The following is an 18,005-nucleotide window of genomic DNA, read 5'->3' on the forward strand; positions in this document are numbered from 1 at the left end:
TCCACCTTCTTCTTTAACTCCAGGATCAGAGAACTCCCCTGATCCAGTGCTCAGCTCCAATACTGGCATTCTAAAGCCTAGGTTTATGTGCTGGTAAAAAGGTACAATAGTTACATGTCTTTAATGAAGAACTGGATTTACTTGCTGATAATATTTTTCACAGATTTCTTCTCTTCTTTAAGGATTGCCTAAGAATATAATTCTTTTGACAGAGAAAACGGTTCCAACATGTTAAGTTACTGAAAATGAGTATAGACATTAGTGAACTTCTAAAGATTTATAGCATTTGCACAAGGAAAATTGGATGTCCTCCTCAGAAGAAGCTGACCTCTTTAAGGCAAAAATAGGAAGTAAAATCACTCTCTAGCTGTTAAAAAACACCCTCAGACTTCAAGGAATAAAATTTTACTATAAAGCATCCTTTTTTATTACCAAGTGAATGTAAAATGTTTTCAAAAAGATTTATTTTAAAAATAAATTCATCTGGTCTAGAATTTAATGAAATCAAAAGAAACATATAGAGTCATTTTTTCAAGAGTAAGGCCTTCATGCTTTTCTTTGCTCTCTGAAAAAAAAAGTGTTTATATTTTCTCTTTTTTTTTTGCTGTTATATTTTTATTCTGATCATATCACCTTTCCCACAATAATCGGTTTGATTTTTTCCTTTTTTTGATGCAAAGTTTCATAAAACATTTTCACATTTTTCACTTGGCCCATTCTTCCTCCCCAAATGAGACAGGACATGACATGACATGACATGACATACTCAGATGTGTTCTGCCACAGACAGAGCACATCTCTTGGCTTTGGCTCATGTTTAGTAATTTTATTTTGTCATGTTTGCAGGCATTCGCTTGGTGGCCAGAACTGTTGGCTGAGCATGCAGAGAAGTTTTTGTCTCTGTATTCTGTTGACATGGATTCAGCACTTGAGGCACAGCCACAAGACTCCTGGGACAGCTTCCCACTTTTCCAGCTGCTGAATAATGCCCTCAGAAATGACAGTAAGATCTTATTTTTTTTTACATACTGTTAATTTAAGATTTTTCAATGTACCCACACCTTAGAAATGTGTTTCCAAACAGGATAATGCTCAAAATAAAAGTGACAGTGCCTGTTTTTATGATACATGCCCTGGTGTTCCATTTCCTGCAAGCTGAGCAGTTTCTCTCTATCCTTGCACCATTTCACTCCTTATTCTGGCAGTGCATTAACCACTTGGTATTCACAGATTACTCAGTTTTGAATCAATTATGTACAAGTAGTAAAAGAGGTATTGATAGCTTACATTTAATCTATATTGCTTAAATAAAGTTGTAGTTTATATTTCTTTCTAAGCCTTCTAAACTTCTTTCACGCTAGTTATGTCTATAAAGCTATAGTAGTGTCAGCATGAATGGAAAAAAATACACTCAACAAATTTTCTATTTGGATCCATTGTTGGGCAAACTGCAATTTCAGAAACTTATTAAAATCACCATGATGGCAATTGAGGTTGCTGAAGAGGATACAGGAATTTTTCAGTCCTGCTGCAGATCTCAGAAGAGCTGGGCTCCTGAAAGGTGGATTGTGCACTACTTTAAGTGATGTCAAATCATCTAAAATCCAGATTAAAAATCTGAAGCCTGTATTAAGATGGGATATTCAGCCTATTTTCCTACCATCATACATTTTCAGTTAAGGAAGCACATTTCTAGTTGTGATGTTACCATGCACTTAAAACAATTCTTTGGTTTCTGAAAACTGTGTATATATTTTAAAGCAGTCTTACAAGAAGGATTTATGACACCAGTTTTAACTTTATTGTTGTGTCATTTGTGTTCCTTTGAGCTGTGGTTCCAACCTGAGAGAAGTGTTAGGAACAAACAAGGGTTGTCCTCACATGCAAGAGATTGCTAATAGGCTGCTGATTTTTCTTTCCTTAAAAGATTAAAGGGACAATAATGCTAAATTACTAGAATAGGCTTAAGAAAGACATTTTATTAAAACTTCCATGTTAAAGCAACTCTTACAAATATTGTAAAACTTTAACTGAAGGACATGAAACAACTGTTGTATGAAATATCACACCTGTATACCAATTTCAGTAATTCCCTAATGGTAATAGATATATTAAATGACAGTTTCTGGCAGGTGAAAACCATCTGGAAAATTACACACTTTTTCTTTTTCCAGAACTACTGGAAAGAAACTATGGAAATTAGTCACCTGTTAATCAGTGGACATGTTAGCAAGTGGCAAGTGACCATTCTACCAAGAAGTGATTCCCAAGTGGAACATACCTCAGTGCTCATTCTTTAATTAACAGCCTTTTCACCTTTTAACTGCATTAAAAGCATTAGCAAGAGCTTCCCATGCTTATATAATAAAATTTACAGTCTTCCAAGATAAAATAAATAATTCTGACTTTACCCTAAGTGAAAATCTTCTCCTGAAAACTATCACCTTCATAAAGATATATTTAGAAAAAAAATCTAAAAAGAGAAAAACTGGAATGTGGTCTCATGAGGATAAAAAGGCTAGTGTTAATAATTAACAAGGAGAGTGAAGTGGAGTAAATTAGCCATAATAGCGCCCACAGTGACTGGCAAAGTCACCTCTCATTATCAAAAAACTCATTAGGAAATGAAGAGGTGGAAATCCCACTGGGTTATTCTCACTCTCTGGCTATATCAGAGATTACTTTTCAGACTTCTTTCAAATGAAGAACAGTTAGGTCACCATATTGCATATTAGGTTAATCTTCACTGAAATTTGGAGGACTGACACCTGCATGTTATTCTGTCTTGAGAGCATTAAATGAGCTCTAAATCTTTGGTGCATTAATCAGTTTTCACATAAACCTGACATGAGAGAACTCCTAACAATAAAGAAACAATCTTACATTTTACAGCATTAAAGAAAACTTGCATGTAAAACTATTTTTACAACTACATAACTAAAGTATAATAAAAAAACTCTGAGATAATGAAAATTCATATTCAAATAATACTGAAGGTGCTATTTTAAACTGTGTAAAAACATTGTACAAGATTCAAGGCGAATACTTCAAAGTCAGCATTCAATTAACAATGAGAAAAAATGCATTTTCCAATATGGTGTATTATTTTTTTATGAAGAGAGGGGAGGATGGGGAAGTCCTGACTGAAGCTTCTCATTTCTTTCATGAGAGTCCATTTTGTGTCACCTTAAGACTCTCCATTTTTTCTGATCTTATTCCACAAGGAAGAGTACATCAGCCATTGCATTCCCATTTTGTCTAACTGAAAAACTGTAAAGAACAGAGGGAGGGAAGGAGTAGGATGATCTTCCCATCTTGTAAAATATTTCAGCTGTTCTCTTGAGAGAACAGCTCTCATGAGAACATCTAACTGCTAACATCTCACATCTCTCTGCTAACTACAAAAAGTGAATTAAAAAATTATATTCGCTGTGGAGATGAATAATAGATTGAAGATAAATTCCTTGTGTTTTTTCAAATTGTAAATATTTGAAAAAAATATTATAGCTGCTTTTATAGTATACATTTTAATGATCTCCAGAATTGCTATTGTCCACACACAATTATGCCTGACTCTGCTAAGCTTTGCAGACTGTCCACCAATAGAGTACTCAACATCTCTCTAGAACAGCAAAATTATTTTTTCCAAAATTAGATATTCATAAAGGGAATAAGAACATAGTTGTCCCAGGATTGTATCTTATTTTCTGTAATGACTATGTTACTTTTCTTCCACAGAGCCTATAAATTGTGTTTGAAGAGGCCTGCTTTAGAGGACAATTTACATTCTGTAGTTGTTTAATTATTCAGATTAATCAGGTTTTTAGTGCCCAAAAGACAGACCTATTAATTCCTCTTCATTTAACCTGGTGTGAGAGATATTTTTAGTGGCATATGCCTAGTTGGATGAAGTGTCTATATATTTTGGTTATAGAAGTTTTCCAACTCTATATTCAGTATTCTGATCATTTTCTTAACAAGTTTTCTCTGCAAGTGTCACTTCCTGACACTTTGTCCTGTGCTATTGCTCAGCATTGTTGCATTGCTACCTTGGCATGAACCAGTCAAAACCAGGGGTGTTATAAAGGTGACTCATAATCTTCATTCTCCTTCAAGTATTACTCAGTGGAATGTCTGTGCACCTGCTCTAAAGGGCAGAGTCTGATGAAGCTGATTCAGAAAAACCAGCATGTTGAGTGTTAGCCTTTTGAAAGCCATTGCCATAATTATGGTTATTGACCTCAACAGGAATTCTCTGATACACTTTTTTCCACTATTGTTGTTAGTAGCAGAGTGGCAAGCACCACCAAAGACAGAATCATCACCTTCCTGCTTTGTTACAGACTGTGTACCACTTCTGGACTAGAATTTATGTATAACATTGTGCCCTCTCTTAAACGAGAGGGTAGAGTTAGAAAACAACTTGGATTTAAGGTAATCAGAGCAAACTGTATGCCCACCCCAATACCTTAAACCTTACACTTCTCATTCATTGTAGAGGGTATCTTTTCTCACATCAGGGCTCAGTCCTATTAGGAACTGCTTTGAAATCATAAATAGATATACAGCTACCTGTCTTGGTTAATGATACTGAGAGTTAAGCTGCATTATTCCTTTACAGAATATTCAATAATAATTTTTCCTAATTGGACTTTTACATGAAGGTAAATTGTGCTATAACCTGTTTATGTCACTCTATCTTGTAAAGTTCAAATAAATTTTAACCTTGCTTTCACAAAGCAAACCTCTAAATTTCACTTTTAAAATATGTCTTGTATCTAAAAATACAAGATAATTTCCATTTAAATTGGAACACTTGCAATTTTTACTGCAATTTAACTAGCTGATTAAGAAATTCTCTGTGGAGGCAGAATATAAACAGCAAATGAACAGGAATATAAACTTTCTTTTCACATGTCATTGGTTGAGTTTCAATTGCTAGAAATATAATCTGGATATTTCCTTCTTGAAATATACTCTTTCTTATTTTTGATTTTAAAATATTCCAGAAAATTCCAGTTATCTTTTCAGTAGGATCCAATTAAGAGCAGAATAATTACAGACTCTCTGACAGAGCAATAATTTTGTCAAGGGAAAGGAGACTCATGTTAATCTGTGTCATGCTTGCCTGCCTTGTATTCTGCAGAAGCTCTTGAGGACAGCATAGCATGCTGACTCCAGGAAAGCCCCTGAGATGTGCCTGTATTAGAAAAAGCAATAGAAACCTCTCCGCTTCTGTGGTACATGGGCACAGCAGATTCATTTCCTACTGTTAGAGGGAAACCTCATTCCAGTACTGAATAACTAGACTTTAGATTCATCTCTGATATTTTCTTGTAATATTTTAATATATTTCAGCTAATATGTTTCCTAATATGGAAAAAATGTAATAGTTTTCTTCTTCAACTTCAATATTTCAAGAATATCTAGTTCAGGTTTCTGTTTCTATTCCCATAATGTGTTTTCCTTTAATATTGCCTATACATTACCTTGCTCTGGCATAGGCTTTCATTTTATCGTTGCTTGTGTGAATATGATGGCTCATATGATGGCTCATATGAAGAGGGTGTGAGGTGTCTATATTTAAAAGACAATGGAGAATTAAGCTACATAGCTTTGAAGACAAGTGGTAGTTGAGGGATCTGAAGCGTGGCATTTCCTCAAGGATCTCTTGTTTCCCATCTGCTTTGATGCACCTTTGGTACTTTTTGGCAAGATCAGTTTTAATCATAGGGTAGAGTGCCATGAGTCTGATGATGATACTCAGCTATATCACTTATCTCTGTGCTCTGAGTTCTTTCCCTGCCCTGCATTAATCCTTGATGGAGATCTCCAGATGGGTAAATCAGAGCTGCCAAGTCCTTAACCCTGGGAGAACAGAATGCTCATGGAGCTGTTGATCCACGGCAGTTCTCTTGTGGGTGTGTACCCACATACAGAGAGAATTCCGTGGAGGTGAAGTGACAATAAGTCTTGGCATAATTTTGGAAAATTTCACTTCCCTGTAAAGACTGGTGTCATGATGTTAGGAAAATTATTCAGCTTTTGAACACCTTTATTGACTGTGACTTCTTAAATTTTCATGCTGGCTTCAAAATAACAAGTCACCTTCCTGCCCATGAGGCTTCATTACTGTAATTCCCAGAGCAGTGCTTGTAGCAGAGCATTTCTGCAGTAAGCTCAGAAAACACTGAACTACAGGCTTATACCTTCAAGTAACTGTGATTGCCTGATTAATTACAGTTCTTCACTGGTGCACTATAAAGCAGCAAGATTGATTTAATTGGCACAGTTGTATTCTTGCTGTTATTTTTCAGCTCAAAGTTGCCTTGAAAACTCAGTCTAATATGCAAATGGATACCAGCAACCTTTTGTTTCTCAAAGGCAGTGCTCATCAGCTGTTTACTGTGCAACTTTTATAATATCCAAATCCTCCTCAGTCATTTTTGCTGCTTGTGAAAGCTGCTGTAGTTTTAGGATATATATAAGACAATTATAAATAGAGGAAAATAACACTGTTTTGAATTTCTGATATAGAAATAATAAGCCAGAACTAACTAGTTAACAATTATTTTGAGGAGCAGTGTAAATAATGGATCATGTTTGTAATGGACTCACAGGTACCCTCAAGGGTGGATTCTCAAGTGTTTAATAAAGAGATGATCCTACACCTCTGCCTTTTTCTCAGTGGAAACCCTAATAATCTCTGCCTGCTACCTAGCTGCCTGTTTTTATAAAACTTAATGTATCTGATATCTCCACCCCTGTGTCTAAAGTGATTAGAAATTAGCTGAAAGTTTCAAAATTCTTAGCAAGATAGGCAATTACACAAAACCAGAGAGCTGATCACATAATATTGATTCCTCAGGTAAAGCTGATTGATACAGTATTTCCTATTGCTCTACAAGGATGTTTTCAAGAAAATAATTTTTTGCTTTCAGATCATTTTATTCAAGGAAAAAAGTAAAATGGTGTCCAGACATTCAGCAACAAGGGCACTCCTTGCTGTACAAATAGCGACAGGGAACAGAAATTTGACAGCACTTTTTCCCTACAGTCTCCATCTCTCCCAAGTTCAGTTTGGGCTGGACATCATTCAGGAATGGAAGGCAAAGTAGTTTCTGGAAGTTATAGAAATTATTTTAGCATGTTAGACATGGAGTGGCATTGATAGTAGAACAAAAAGGGATTGTAATTTTAAAAGATTGTGTCCATGGTGAGCTCTGTGATCCAGGATTTTCTTCCTTGGAAGAGGAGGAAGCCTCCTCAAAATGTGGTTTTGGTGCCCATCCAATTATACAGGAAGCCTGTATGCTAGAATAATGGGAGGAGAAACCCACAAAATAATTTAAAACAACAGAGCACAGACAAAAGAAAACAAAGGTTGGCAAGGTCATGAAAATTCTTCTCTGTGTCTGAGCTTCTATGATTTCCATATGCACATGGGAATACTCTCATGGGTTCTTATAACAGTGCTAGATTAAAGGGTGAACACAGACACATTCAAAACATTAAACATATATTGTCTTGGTGGGACAGGACATTAGTGTGCTAAGAGTTAGCATTTGCTGAGAGAGCACTTCAGCAAATACAGGGACAAGCAGGGGTGATGGCAAACTAATTTTCAGATTTTGAGCATGTTCAGTTTGCATGTGTATGCAGGTTTTCAGAATGTAGTAAGTCCCATCTATGACGTAGGTAATATTCTACTGCTTATGAATGGCATTCAAATACTTTTTTTTTGTTGTTCAGGTATTTTTGTCCTGTCTTGGTGTAGAAGTAATGAACAAAATTGCTAATCTTTAGATTGAGCAAAGCATATTATTAATTTTAAGATGCAAAAAGTTCTGGTTCAGTAAAGAATTTCTGTATGTACCTACTTTTCATTACACTGACAATTTGAAATGGACTACACTGTCCTTATGGAACACTTCATTTATCTTTTCTGAACTGTATTTCCTACTAGATCTTATAAGCTAGATCTTATTCTTATAATGTCTTTGTGTACCAAAACATTTTAAGATACACTTCTTCCTGTAACAAAAGGTCTGACATTTTTGTCTCTTGTTTATTTTTCAAAGCACTTTTGTGCAATGGAAAGTTTCACAAGCACTTGCAAGAAATTTTTGTTCCCATGGTCGTCCGCTACATTGATCTCATGGAATCATCAATTGCTCAGTCCATTCACAGAGGTCTTGAACAAGAGTCATGGCAACCTGTCAAGTAAGTGCTTTTTACAAAATCTGAACAAAGCACCTGCTTATAGCTTTCTGTCTAATAAGGGGTTCTCCCCTGTTGTCCTCTAAATATTCTATTTTTTATTGTATTCCTACATTGTTATTTCTTCACAGGAGCATCACCAACAGTCTTCCTAATGTAGCTCTTCCAAAAGTTCCAAGTTTGCCTGTTAATCTTCCACAAATACCTAGCTTTACTACACCAACCTGGATGGCTTCTTTGTATGACTCCACGTGTGTATTCTTCAATAACTTTCTGACTGTATGTCAGCTCTGCATGGCCTTGCTAGTGTTCTGTGCAGCTGTATTTGGATTGCATGGTGTTTATCCTCTCTTAGTTGGAAATTGTTGTTTCTTGGGAGTGAGCCCAGCATGGACTGTTAGTGAGTTGCGCTTTCTAGTGCATTAAAATGTAGCAGTCTTAAACGTGGTAAGTCAGAAAATCAACTTTGCAAAGGTCTGTCATAGCAGGAATGATGTTTAATACTCTAAACATCCTAATGACTCTTTTGAATTAATAAGCAGTGGGGAACCTTTTGGATGATTGATTTTCTATTGTGGTTTTGTAAAATGAGGCAGCCCATTATATTTTTTGCATGGGTTTGATTAACTCATTTTATATTGGCTCAGAAAGTCATTGATTGTAAATATTGTCATCAGATTAAATATCCATGTTACAGGAAAATAGTAAAATGTTAATAAGTGCCAAAGGGAGAAGTACATCCCTTTCTTTGTCTGCTTGAAAAAAAATTATTTCTTTTTGATTTTCCCCCAACATTTCAGTGCTCAGTGGAAATATTCCCATAGTTATGGGTCTGATTTCTGTGTGAAGACACATCCATTTATGTCAAAGAAAGTCTCATTAACCTTATTTTAGCAAAAGTTATATTAGGGAAGCATGAAAGTGAAAAACTTCAAAAAACACACATTCAAAACACATACGTTGATAATATCATTTCAAGACAAGTGTTGACTTCTCAAGTACATTACAGACTCCTAAATAGCATTAGATTTATTTCTGCAAGAGTTAATGCAATCATAGAATACCATGTTAAAAGGGACCTCAAGGATCTCTCATCAACTTTTCTTGGCAAAACCATGGTGTAGGATGGCCTAGTGCCATGTCCAGATGAATTTTTAAAATCTGCAATGTTGGGGAACCCATCATTTCCTCTGGGGGGATTATTCCAATGGCAGATTGTCTTAATTGTGAAAAATTTCCTTTGCTTTCTAATCAGAAACTCTCCAGAAGTAACTCAAACCCATTATCCCTTGTCTTTTTCATGTGACTCCTTGTAAAAAAGGGAGTATTATCATTGTTGTTCTGCTGTTAATTCCCCTAAAAAGTGACAGAATTCCTCTTAATCCTTGGCTTTGGTACCTTTTGTGTTTACTATAGTAATGCTAGGTTTCTCCTGATGTGCTTATGCAAGTCATTTCAGCTTTGAATACAAACTAATTGGCCTTCTGGAACTCAAATTCCTTTCTGTTATCCCCAGGTTTTCAAAGGTCACTTTTTTTTTAAAGAATAGCTTTCACAGTTAAGAGTTGCTAATCTTGGATGTGCTCTTGTAGTCTGCTCTCTACCACCCCCATCCAGTAAAAATAAATTGTGTAGATGAAATTTCATGTATTTTGAATACTGAATTTATAATAAATACAGATTTTGGTTGGAGGATTATAGTGGTAGATCTTTCCTGAATGAAGGGGTTTGTGCAGCAATATATCTGGACTCTGTGGTCAAAACATGTACAAGCAAAGTAAAATTCAGCCATGGGCTCATCCCCCTTGCATATGTTCTTGTATACAGTTTCATGGTGTACATGACACATGCATAAAATGCTAAACCAACCAGTGAGGTTTTCATAGCCTTTGGTGAGCAGTGAGGTTGGCATGCTGTGAACACTTGCCAGAAGTAGCCACCATTCTGCTGCTTTTGGGGAGAAGTGGGGGTGAGCAGTGTCTCTTACTGGGGTTGTGACCTCTGTAAGGCCATCACCCCCTCTCAGCCACCCTACACTGCATTCTAGATGAGATCTGCCATGGTGCTGGCTCTGATGGAGGCACCTCTTTATGTTCTTTCCCCAAAACATAGAGCTTTGATGTTATATTTATAAAGTTTGTATGAATTGACAGTCTCGATTGCAGGCAGCATTGTTACCTTTGTAATACTTTGGTATTCAGGCAGTATTTTAAGAATCAGCCTATCTTAATTCTACTGAAGAGCCAAGTGAATTCTCAGAATGGTCATGTGTTTGGGTAAAAAAAAAAAAAAAAAGCCAGCAAAAGCACTGCAAGTCACTTGTCCCTCCTCCCATGCCAAGGAGTTTCCTTTTTCCTCCTGGTAATGGTGGCTCAGTTTCTGGCAGAGGAAGTGGGTCACTTTCACTGTTATGTCATAGAAAGGAGGAGGGTTTTATTTTCTCCCTCTTCTCCCATCCCATCTTTTTCAGGAAGAAGACACTTACTAGTTAAGTTCTTCAACAAGGAGTAACCCAATACTTTTGCTCCAATATCTGCTAAGCACAACCCAGAGCTTCCTGGCAGTTTTCCCTTTCAATGTGATGAACACCCCAGTTTAGATGGATTAGAAGGGTACACTGAATTACACATACAGTCAGCAGAGTCATCTAATTCAGAATGCAAGTGGACTCCTCCTCACAGCCTCCCCAAGTCTTTCTTTCCCAGTTCACTCTGCTCCCTCCTTCTGGCCACAAAACTGATAATTTGGCAAGAAGGTGACAATGTATATCACAAAGATCTGTGGGACTTTCCTCTTTAACCAAAAAGTGATGATTTTGGCTAGTTAATCATTATCAATTTGAATTGCACAATGTAGAATCGGGAGTCAGAATGAGAATGAGTAGTCTGTGGGCCAACTGTGTTAAAGGTTTGCTGCAGTCCTGTGTCTCTTTTATCTGTAACACAAAGAGATTTATTATTCTCCAAACTTTACTAATGTTTGTGTCCATGCTCTCAAGCTCACATTTAAGTATATTCATATTCAATAGAGCTATTATGTGCCTACCTAAGAATTTTGCTGAAGAGAAAGAAGTGAAAATATATTTACAGTGGACATCCATTTGTATGCTTTACTGATGAAAATAGACTTTCCCCATTTTCACTTTAAAGTTGCTACAATTCTCTTGAACATTACTAGCAAAGATTGTTTATATTTTTAATTATTTTTTTCCTTTTTTGTCCTTGATAATTTGTTTGAAGCAATAAATATATGCTACTTATAACCGCATCTAGAAAGATCATTACCTTTTTTCCACTTCTTTTTGGGCATTGGAAAGTGAGATATGAAAAGGGGAAATTGTTATGAGTAGCAGTCTGTTCTTCTTGATTGGTCTCTGGAGAAGATAACTCAGAGGGCACACTGGCTAGACATGCAGAGCACTGTGAATTACTCTTCCATTTGGCTGAAGGTAATCTTAAAGAGCAGAAATGTTTGAGTATTCTGTAAAAGCTTTCAATCAGCCACAATGAGGAGTTTTTCCTTTCTTATTCATTCATTCAAATACACTATTTTAAATGGCTCTTCATACTTTATTTTTTTTGTGTGTATCTACTGGACCTGGGCTTTAAGTTAGATATGTGGGTGATTTTAATTGTTTATGGTTTAATTTATGATTATTCTTTTCAGTGCAGACATAACATAGTGTCACTAACCAGAAATATTGTAGATACACACCCGAGGTTGTTGCTATCTGGTGCCAGTCTAAAACATCATCCTCAGGAAAATTCAGGGCTGGGGAAACCTGGAATAAGATATTTGCTTATAGGAGAATTGTCCCGTCTTTTCTTCTACCCAGAAGAAACATCAAAGGAGATGTGTCATTTCTATTCTTCCTGCTAAGGCTCAGCTGTAATGGATGATGAAAGAGACAAAGGCTGGGGCAGTCACGGTGCCCCAATAGTGATGTAGAGGGAGTAGGTCTGAACGTGTCTGAGCTCCTGTGCTGGAGCTCTCTGTGTGTTTGTGAGTGCTGAGGGAGTCAGGAGACCATCTTTCATCTCTGTTCTGAGGGGTTGTGTCTGCAGTGCCACATAAATTCCTGTCGTAGAGCTTTCCTCCAGCAAAGTGCTAGGAGGCCATGGCCTGCATTTCCAAGGATGAGTATTTAAAAGTATAGCCCTAGGACTGATGGCATGGGGAAATGTGGCTGATCTGCTCTCTATAGAATAAGGAATTTTGAATAGCTAGGTCCTATTGAGCATTCTGGAAGACAATTTATATTGTGGGGCAAATTTCTTCTGAAAATATTAATATGCAGTAGAAAGAAGACTTGAGAAACTTGTTTTAGTTGCTTGATCCTTAGGTTGCCTCAGCCTTGAGCTAAGAGAAGTCATGGAGTAGCTCTGTCCCCAGTGTCTTTGAGGGACTTTACACTAACTGATGCTTGCAAAGGTTCTGCTCCATCCTTCTGCCTCATCTGCTGGTGAAAAGTAGAGAGATGGGGCTGAGTGCAACTGGCATTGAAATTATTGAAAATCCTGTTCTGTTAAAGGAATTCTCAATTGATTTTCTGAGCCCTGAGCATGTATTTTGAGGCAGCATAAAGAATGAAAAGCTGGAGTTCACAAGCTGGGGGCTCACAATAGATGCAGTGCTTGTGCCATGTTTTCTAAATGGTCCTCACAAAATGCTAGTGGGTAGTATCTCAGTAGTAACCTTAAAAAAAAATCACAGTAATTTGTAAAATGACCATCCCTGTCCTTGGTAGATTATAGCATAAATGAAACCAGCTGCTTTTGAATCTTTGGGTTTATTGATAATATTCTTAGATATTTAATACTTACATTTTCATATCCCAAGCCACCCTATGGAGTTTCATATGTAGCCAGAAATTATTCATTCTGCATCTACTCTGAAGTCATGTGTGGGAGTATCTTGCAGCCAGTGTACTTTATTAGTGTACTCTTTGACTAATTGCTACTGCTTAGGTACCTGGCAAGCCCAGTGGGAAGCTGCCTCTTTCAGCTGTCAGTGGATAAGTGAATTAAGGCTGCATGCAATTCCTAGATTTGATATGCTGCAGGTTCTTGGAGAAACATTATGTCTGGGATCTTATTTTTGTGCTCTTTTCAGTATGATGCAAGGCATAAAGACATAAAATAATTTTAAAAGTACCCCTGGAGATACCTGGTTTGCTTTCCGAGTCAAAGTGTGACCAATTGCAAAGTTAAATTCCCATTAAAATAAATCTGAATACAATGTGCAGAATATTTGCCTCTTTTAATCCCTGGTAATCTTCTCTTACTGCCATGAGCTGATTAATAGGAATGAGCAACTAGACAGTGGCTGAAACGTTAAGTTTTGGACAGCAAAGCAGTAGAATTTGTGCTTAATTTTAAAACCATGGATAACTATTATAATTTTTAAAGAAAGAATGTCAGTTCAGTTTCCTGGTAGAGCAATGTTATTCCTTTCTTTAGACTGAAGTAGCTTTACCATGCACATTCAAATAAAAACTTTTCAATAGTCAAGAATGTGTCCTGTCTCAAGAAAAAAAACCAAGGTTCTCAGATAATGGGTACAGATTCAGTCTTGAGTTGAATGCAGGAATTACTCCTGTGCCAGGAAGATGTAAAGTCTGAGTTTAGCTCTTCTTTTGAAGCATTCAGCAAACAAATTAGACATTTGTGTTAGGATGTGTGAACCATGAGCAAACAATTTCTGTTGTAGCACTTTATTTTCTTTCTTCGTCTTAGTACAATATGTTAGTCAAATTCAAAGGTCATCAGACAATGCTGAATAAAAGTTGAGAGATGAAAACTCAAAATTATTTGGAAAGAAAACAAATGAATTAGTGTTTCTCACAGAATTAATTCTTCCATGAACCTGTGCCTGTTGTTACTTTTATTATAATTGTGAAGTTTCATTTGGTAGTCTAATTAAACAAAATTAAGTGGCTACTACAATGTAGTGGTAAACAAAATAGTAAATGTACATAAGAATACATTTATGGTGTTATGAATTCATCAGTCCTCCTGAGTCCTAAAGAGTTTCCTTTGGAATTCCATCAGGTGAAAAAGAAACAACTATGGGAGAGTAAAAATGGTTAATTTTATGATCTGATGATGAAAATTATTAGTTTTGTTTCTTGAGAAAGTTTGGTTTGTTTTCTAGAAAATATGTGTTTTTATCAACAGTTATAAAAATACTGAGATTATCCCATTTCTGTCGCCATATGATTTGTCTTATTCTTTTACCCCAATCATCTCAAAACTTGATTTAGTCACTTTTGAATCAGATAAGGTCTAAACAAAGCATCTACAGTTCACTCACTGCCAGTGTACACAGCAGATGCAATGGATCTTCAATATTTGCTTGTCATATAACTTAAAAACAGTCTAACGGGATTATAAATTTTCCAGAAGCTTTGGTTGTTTTTTTCTTTCTGTTCCTTAATTAAACTTAGTGCTGTATGAAACTTAGCTGGGGTCCCTCAGCAGGTAGAACCCCTGTGCAAGTTGTAACCTTAGCAGTCCCATGGGCCTTTTTCCTGTTTTTGCTGTTTTCTTTCAGGACCACAATACAATTCAAAATTAACAGTAGCTGTGTAACACAAGTGGGGAAAATATGCGTAATATCGAAAAAGCCTAAATAAAAAGTGTGTTGGGGCTGTGGAATATCCTACTGTGCACCATGATGGGATCAAAACCTGCACCATGAGAGCCAGAGGCAGAGCTGGTTGCTCAGAGGCAGCGTTTCCCTTAGGCAGGATGCCCTGCTGCCAGCTTGTCACTGCCTGGCTGTCCCCTCGCCTGGCCCGGGGCTGCGCTGGGCACTGCGGCACCATTGCCTCGGGTGACAGGGCTGGCTGTGGTGGCAGGGGAGCAAGGGGCACGTGGGTGTGTCTGCCAGGCGATGGATGCAGGTGTGAGACTGATGCAGCACCTGCTGCAACCCTGCTGCACTTCAGGGCCCTGAAGGTGGGCTGGGCTGAGATTCACCCCTGAGCATGGGCTGGGCTGAGATTCACCTCTGCCCACTGCCCCTGAACTGAGATTCACCTCTGCCCACTGCCCCTGAACATGGACTGGGCTGAGATTCACCTCCCTGCCCACTGCCCCTGAACTGAGATTCACCTCCCTGCCCACTGCCCCTGAGCATGGGCTGGGCTGAGATTCACCTCCCTGCCCACTGCCCCCGTGGGACCCGTGGGGTGCCCCTGGCTGAGGGGTGCCTTAGGTGGGCAGATATTAGAGCTCCTTCTTGGTTGTTTCATTCTGAATCTGACCCTGCTCTGTCCTGAGCACAGTCAGTGCTCGCTGATTCCTTCCATGAGAGCTGGGGTCACTTAACACTTTGATAATTCTCTTCTTCAGTCATAAGGCAGAAGAAACAAAATTATAGCAGAGACTGTCATTAAACTGTTTGGATCTGAATCATTTAAACTGTTTGGATCTGAATTGGGTCTGTCAGGCTGAGTTTTGGTTGCTTGTGTCGCTCACATCCTGGAATTCCATGTTGCATAGTATACTCTAATCTTAAATGGTAATGCAGGCATTGAAATACAACACATTATGAAAATGTAATTAATCTCTATTGACAGTGGAAGTGTAAATCAACTTACTGCTTAGTTTAAGTTGTTGCATTTTATCACAAGCGATTGATTTAGCAATCAAATCAGGGTGGGAGAACTTTAAAACATTATGGGCAATCTGAGATGGCATAGAGCCTTATTAATCTGCTGGGTTTTTTTGTACACAAATTTTCTTGAATAGTTTCACTTCTCTTTTTTTTTCCCCACCCAGATCTGATGCTATTCCCTCCGTTAGAATTCATGAGCATTTATCAAGGGGCTATTTTTCTGGTTATCTCTTTTACAATATTACTACTAGCATCCTCATTCCTTTGGTAGACTTATCTACCAGAGTTATGAAGGCAAGAAAATATATGCACAAAATCTTCACTGTATTGAAAATATCCATACTATTCCTGTACTCTATATTTTTCCTATCTTGATCTCAAACTTGAGCTATTTCATTTTCCATGCTCCCCAACATCCCATCTACCTCCCATCTGGCCATATTTCTCAGCTAACAAGTGAGAAATCATTCACTTTTTTCACCCTAAGGGTATATATTTTAAGCTTCCCACTACCATTTTCACATTTTTTTAAATAAAAGCTACTGTGATAAAAGATACAGGGAAATGAAGGAAGAAGGTGGTGTGATAAGGAAATCTTATTACCTTAATTATGTGGCAACTGGGATAGACATCCATATACTTATCTTCTGTTTCTTGGGGGCTTGTTTTGTTTCTTATAGCAATGGATCAGCTACATCAGAAGATCTTTTCTGGAAACTGGATGCTCTGCAGATGTTTGTTTTTGATCTTCACTGGCCAGAACCAGAATTTGCCCACCATTTAGAGCAGAGACTTAAACTCATGGCCACTGACATGATAGAAGCCTGCGTTAAAAGGTACAGTTGAAATGATCACTTAAAACTGGGAGAGATTTGAAAATTAGCACAGGAGGGCTCATGCTGGCTTGCAGAGGTACACCTATACCAGAATCCTGTCACTGGAATCAGGGCAGTTCTAAAGGGATCATGACTTCTGTTTATTTCGAGTATCTGGCAATCAACAATTTGGCAACATCCAGGAAATACCAAGGAGAATTTCTCTATCTGTTATGAATAGACCTAGGTGCTTCAGAAAGCTTAATCTGGACATATAAAAATGCAGATTTAAAAAAAGTAATAGAATGGGGGAAATAAATTTCATAGATAATTTTTGTTAATCATAAAATGTACAATATTGATATGAAAGGCTAAACAAGCGGAGAATCTTTACAGATGACATAGTATTGCATTATTTTCTCTAAACACAGTAGGAAAAAGTAGAGCGTCAGGCTAAGGATATGAGCCTGTTCCTAGAGCTGGAGTGATGAAATCATGATTAAACAACCAGAAACACTTAAAAGAACTTTTCTATGTTATTATGAAAGGGCAACGATACAGGGAATAGAATTAAAGTTAAAGCTCTAATAAAGAAAGGTAGGAAACACTAAAATTAAAGCAATCCATCTGTTCTAAAGAATTTGGCATAGAAGCTCAGTCAATTACAGTTATTTAAGAAACCTTAGAAAAATGGTGAAATCTTAAAGAACTAGAAGAGTGTTAGTATAATCATAGTCTAAAAAAACATAGAGTAGCAAAGAGATTCAGTGCTACTAATACATGGATTATTTTGATTTTGAGCTGGACAAAGAAAAAAAGCTTTTACTGTCTTATCAACAGGACTATAGACTATATTAATGTTTTAGACTTAATACATAACATACCAGTCTTAATACACTAATTATGTTTTTTGTGTGGTCAAAACTGTATGCTAGGTAATAAAGATTAGAGTAGCAACGCAGAATAAAATGATGGAATTCTTCTATTATAACTCTTCTTGTGATATTAATATGATCTTAAAAAAAATTTAAATGGGAATAGGATTCTTCTGTTCCCATCTTCTAAAAATACTGTGTGAATTTCTGGTATCCACATATAAAAATAAGGGTGAAAATAAAACATTTTATCTTCAGGTATGTTGATTTACAGTTCATTTTAGTGACATTGCTCCTTATTTACACTGTTTTGAGAAGAAAATAGGGATTTTATAATATGCATCTCCTAAAATGTTGTAATTTTCATTATAAATGTTAGTATTTTCTTAATATTGAACTCATTTTCTTTATTAAAATTCTCTTTCCGTGAAAGCTAGAAGAGGAATTTCTCATTATATTTCTTAGAAGCAAGCAT

General features: G+C 36.9%; 1 protein-coding gene across 4 annotated transcripts in view; it reads left to right on the forward strand.

Annotated features, from left to right (window-relative positions):
* The window catches only part of CADPS2 (calcium dependent secretion activator 2), a 285,443-nt gene that overhangs the window by 228,598 nt on the left and 38,840 nt on the right, over positions 1-18,005 (forward strand). For 2 of the 4 annotated variants that reach the window (XM_059471758.1, XM_059471759.1), the window contains 4 exons: positions 847-1,003; positions 8,082-8,223; positions 8,352-8,471; positions 16,521-16,676. In XM_059471758.1, the coding sequence (XP_059327741.1) occupies positions 847-1,003; positions 8,082-8,223; positions 8,352-8,471; positions 16,521-16,676 (575 nt within the window). The remainder of the gene's footprint in view (positions 1-846; positions 1,004-8,081; positions 8,224-8,351; positions 8,472-16,520; positions 16,677-18,005) is intronic. The other 2 variants (XM_059471760.1, XM_059471761.1) reach the window with 1 other exon arrangement.

This window comes from Ammospiza nelsoni, chromosome 5 (assembly GCF_027579445.1).
Source record: "Ammospiza nelsoni isolate bAmmNel1 chromosome 5, bAmmNel1.pri, whole genome shotgun sequence".
Classification (NCBI taxonomy): Eukaryota; Metazoa; Chordata; class Aves; order Passeriformes; family Passerellidae; genus Ammospiza; species Ammospiza nelsoni.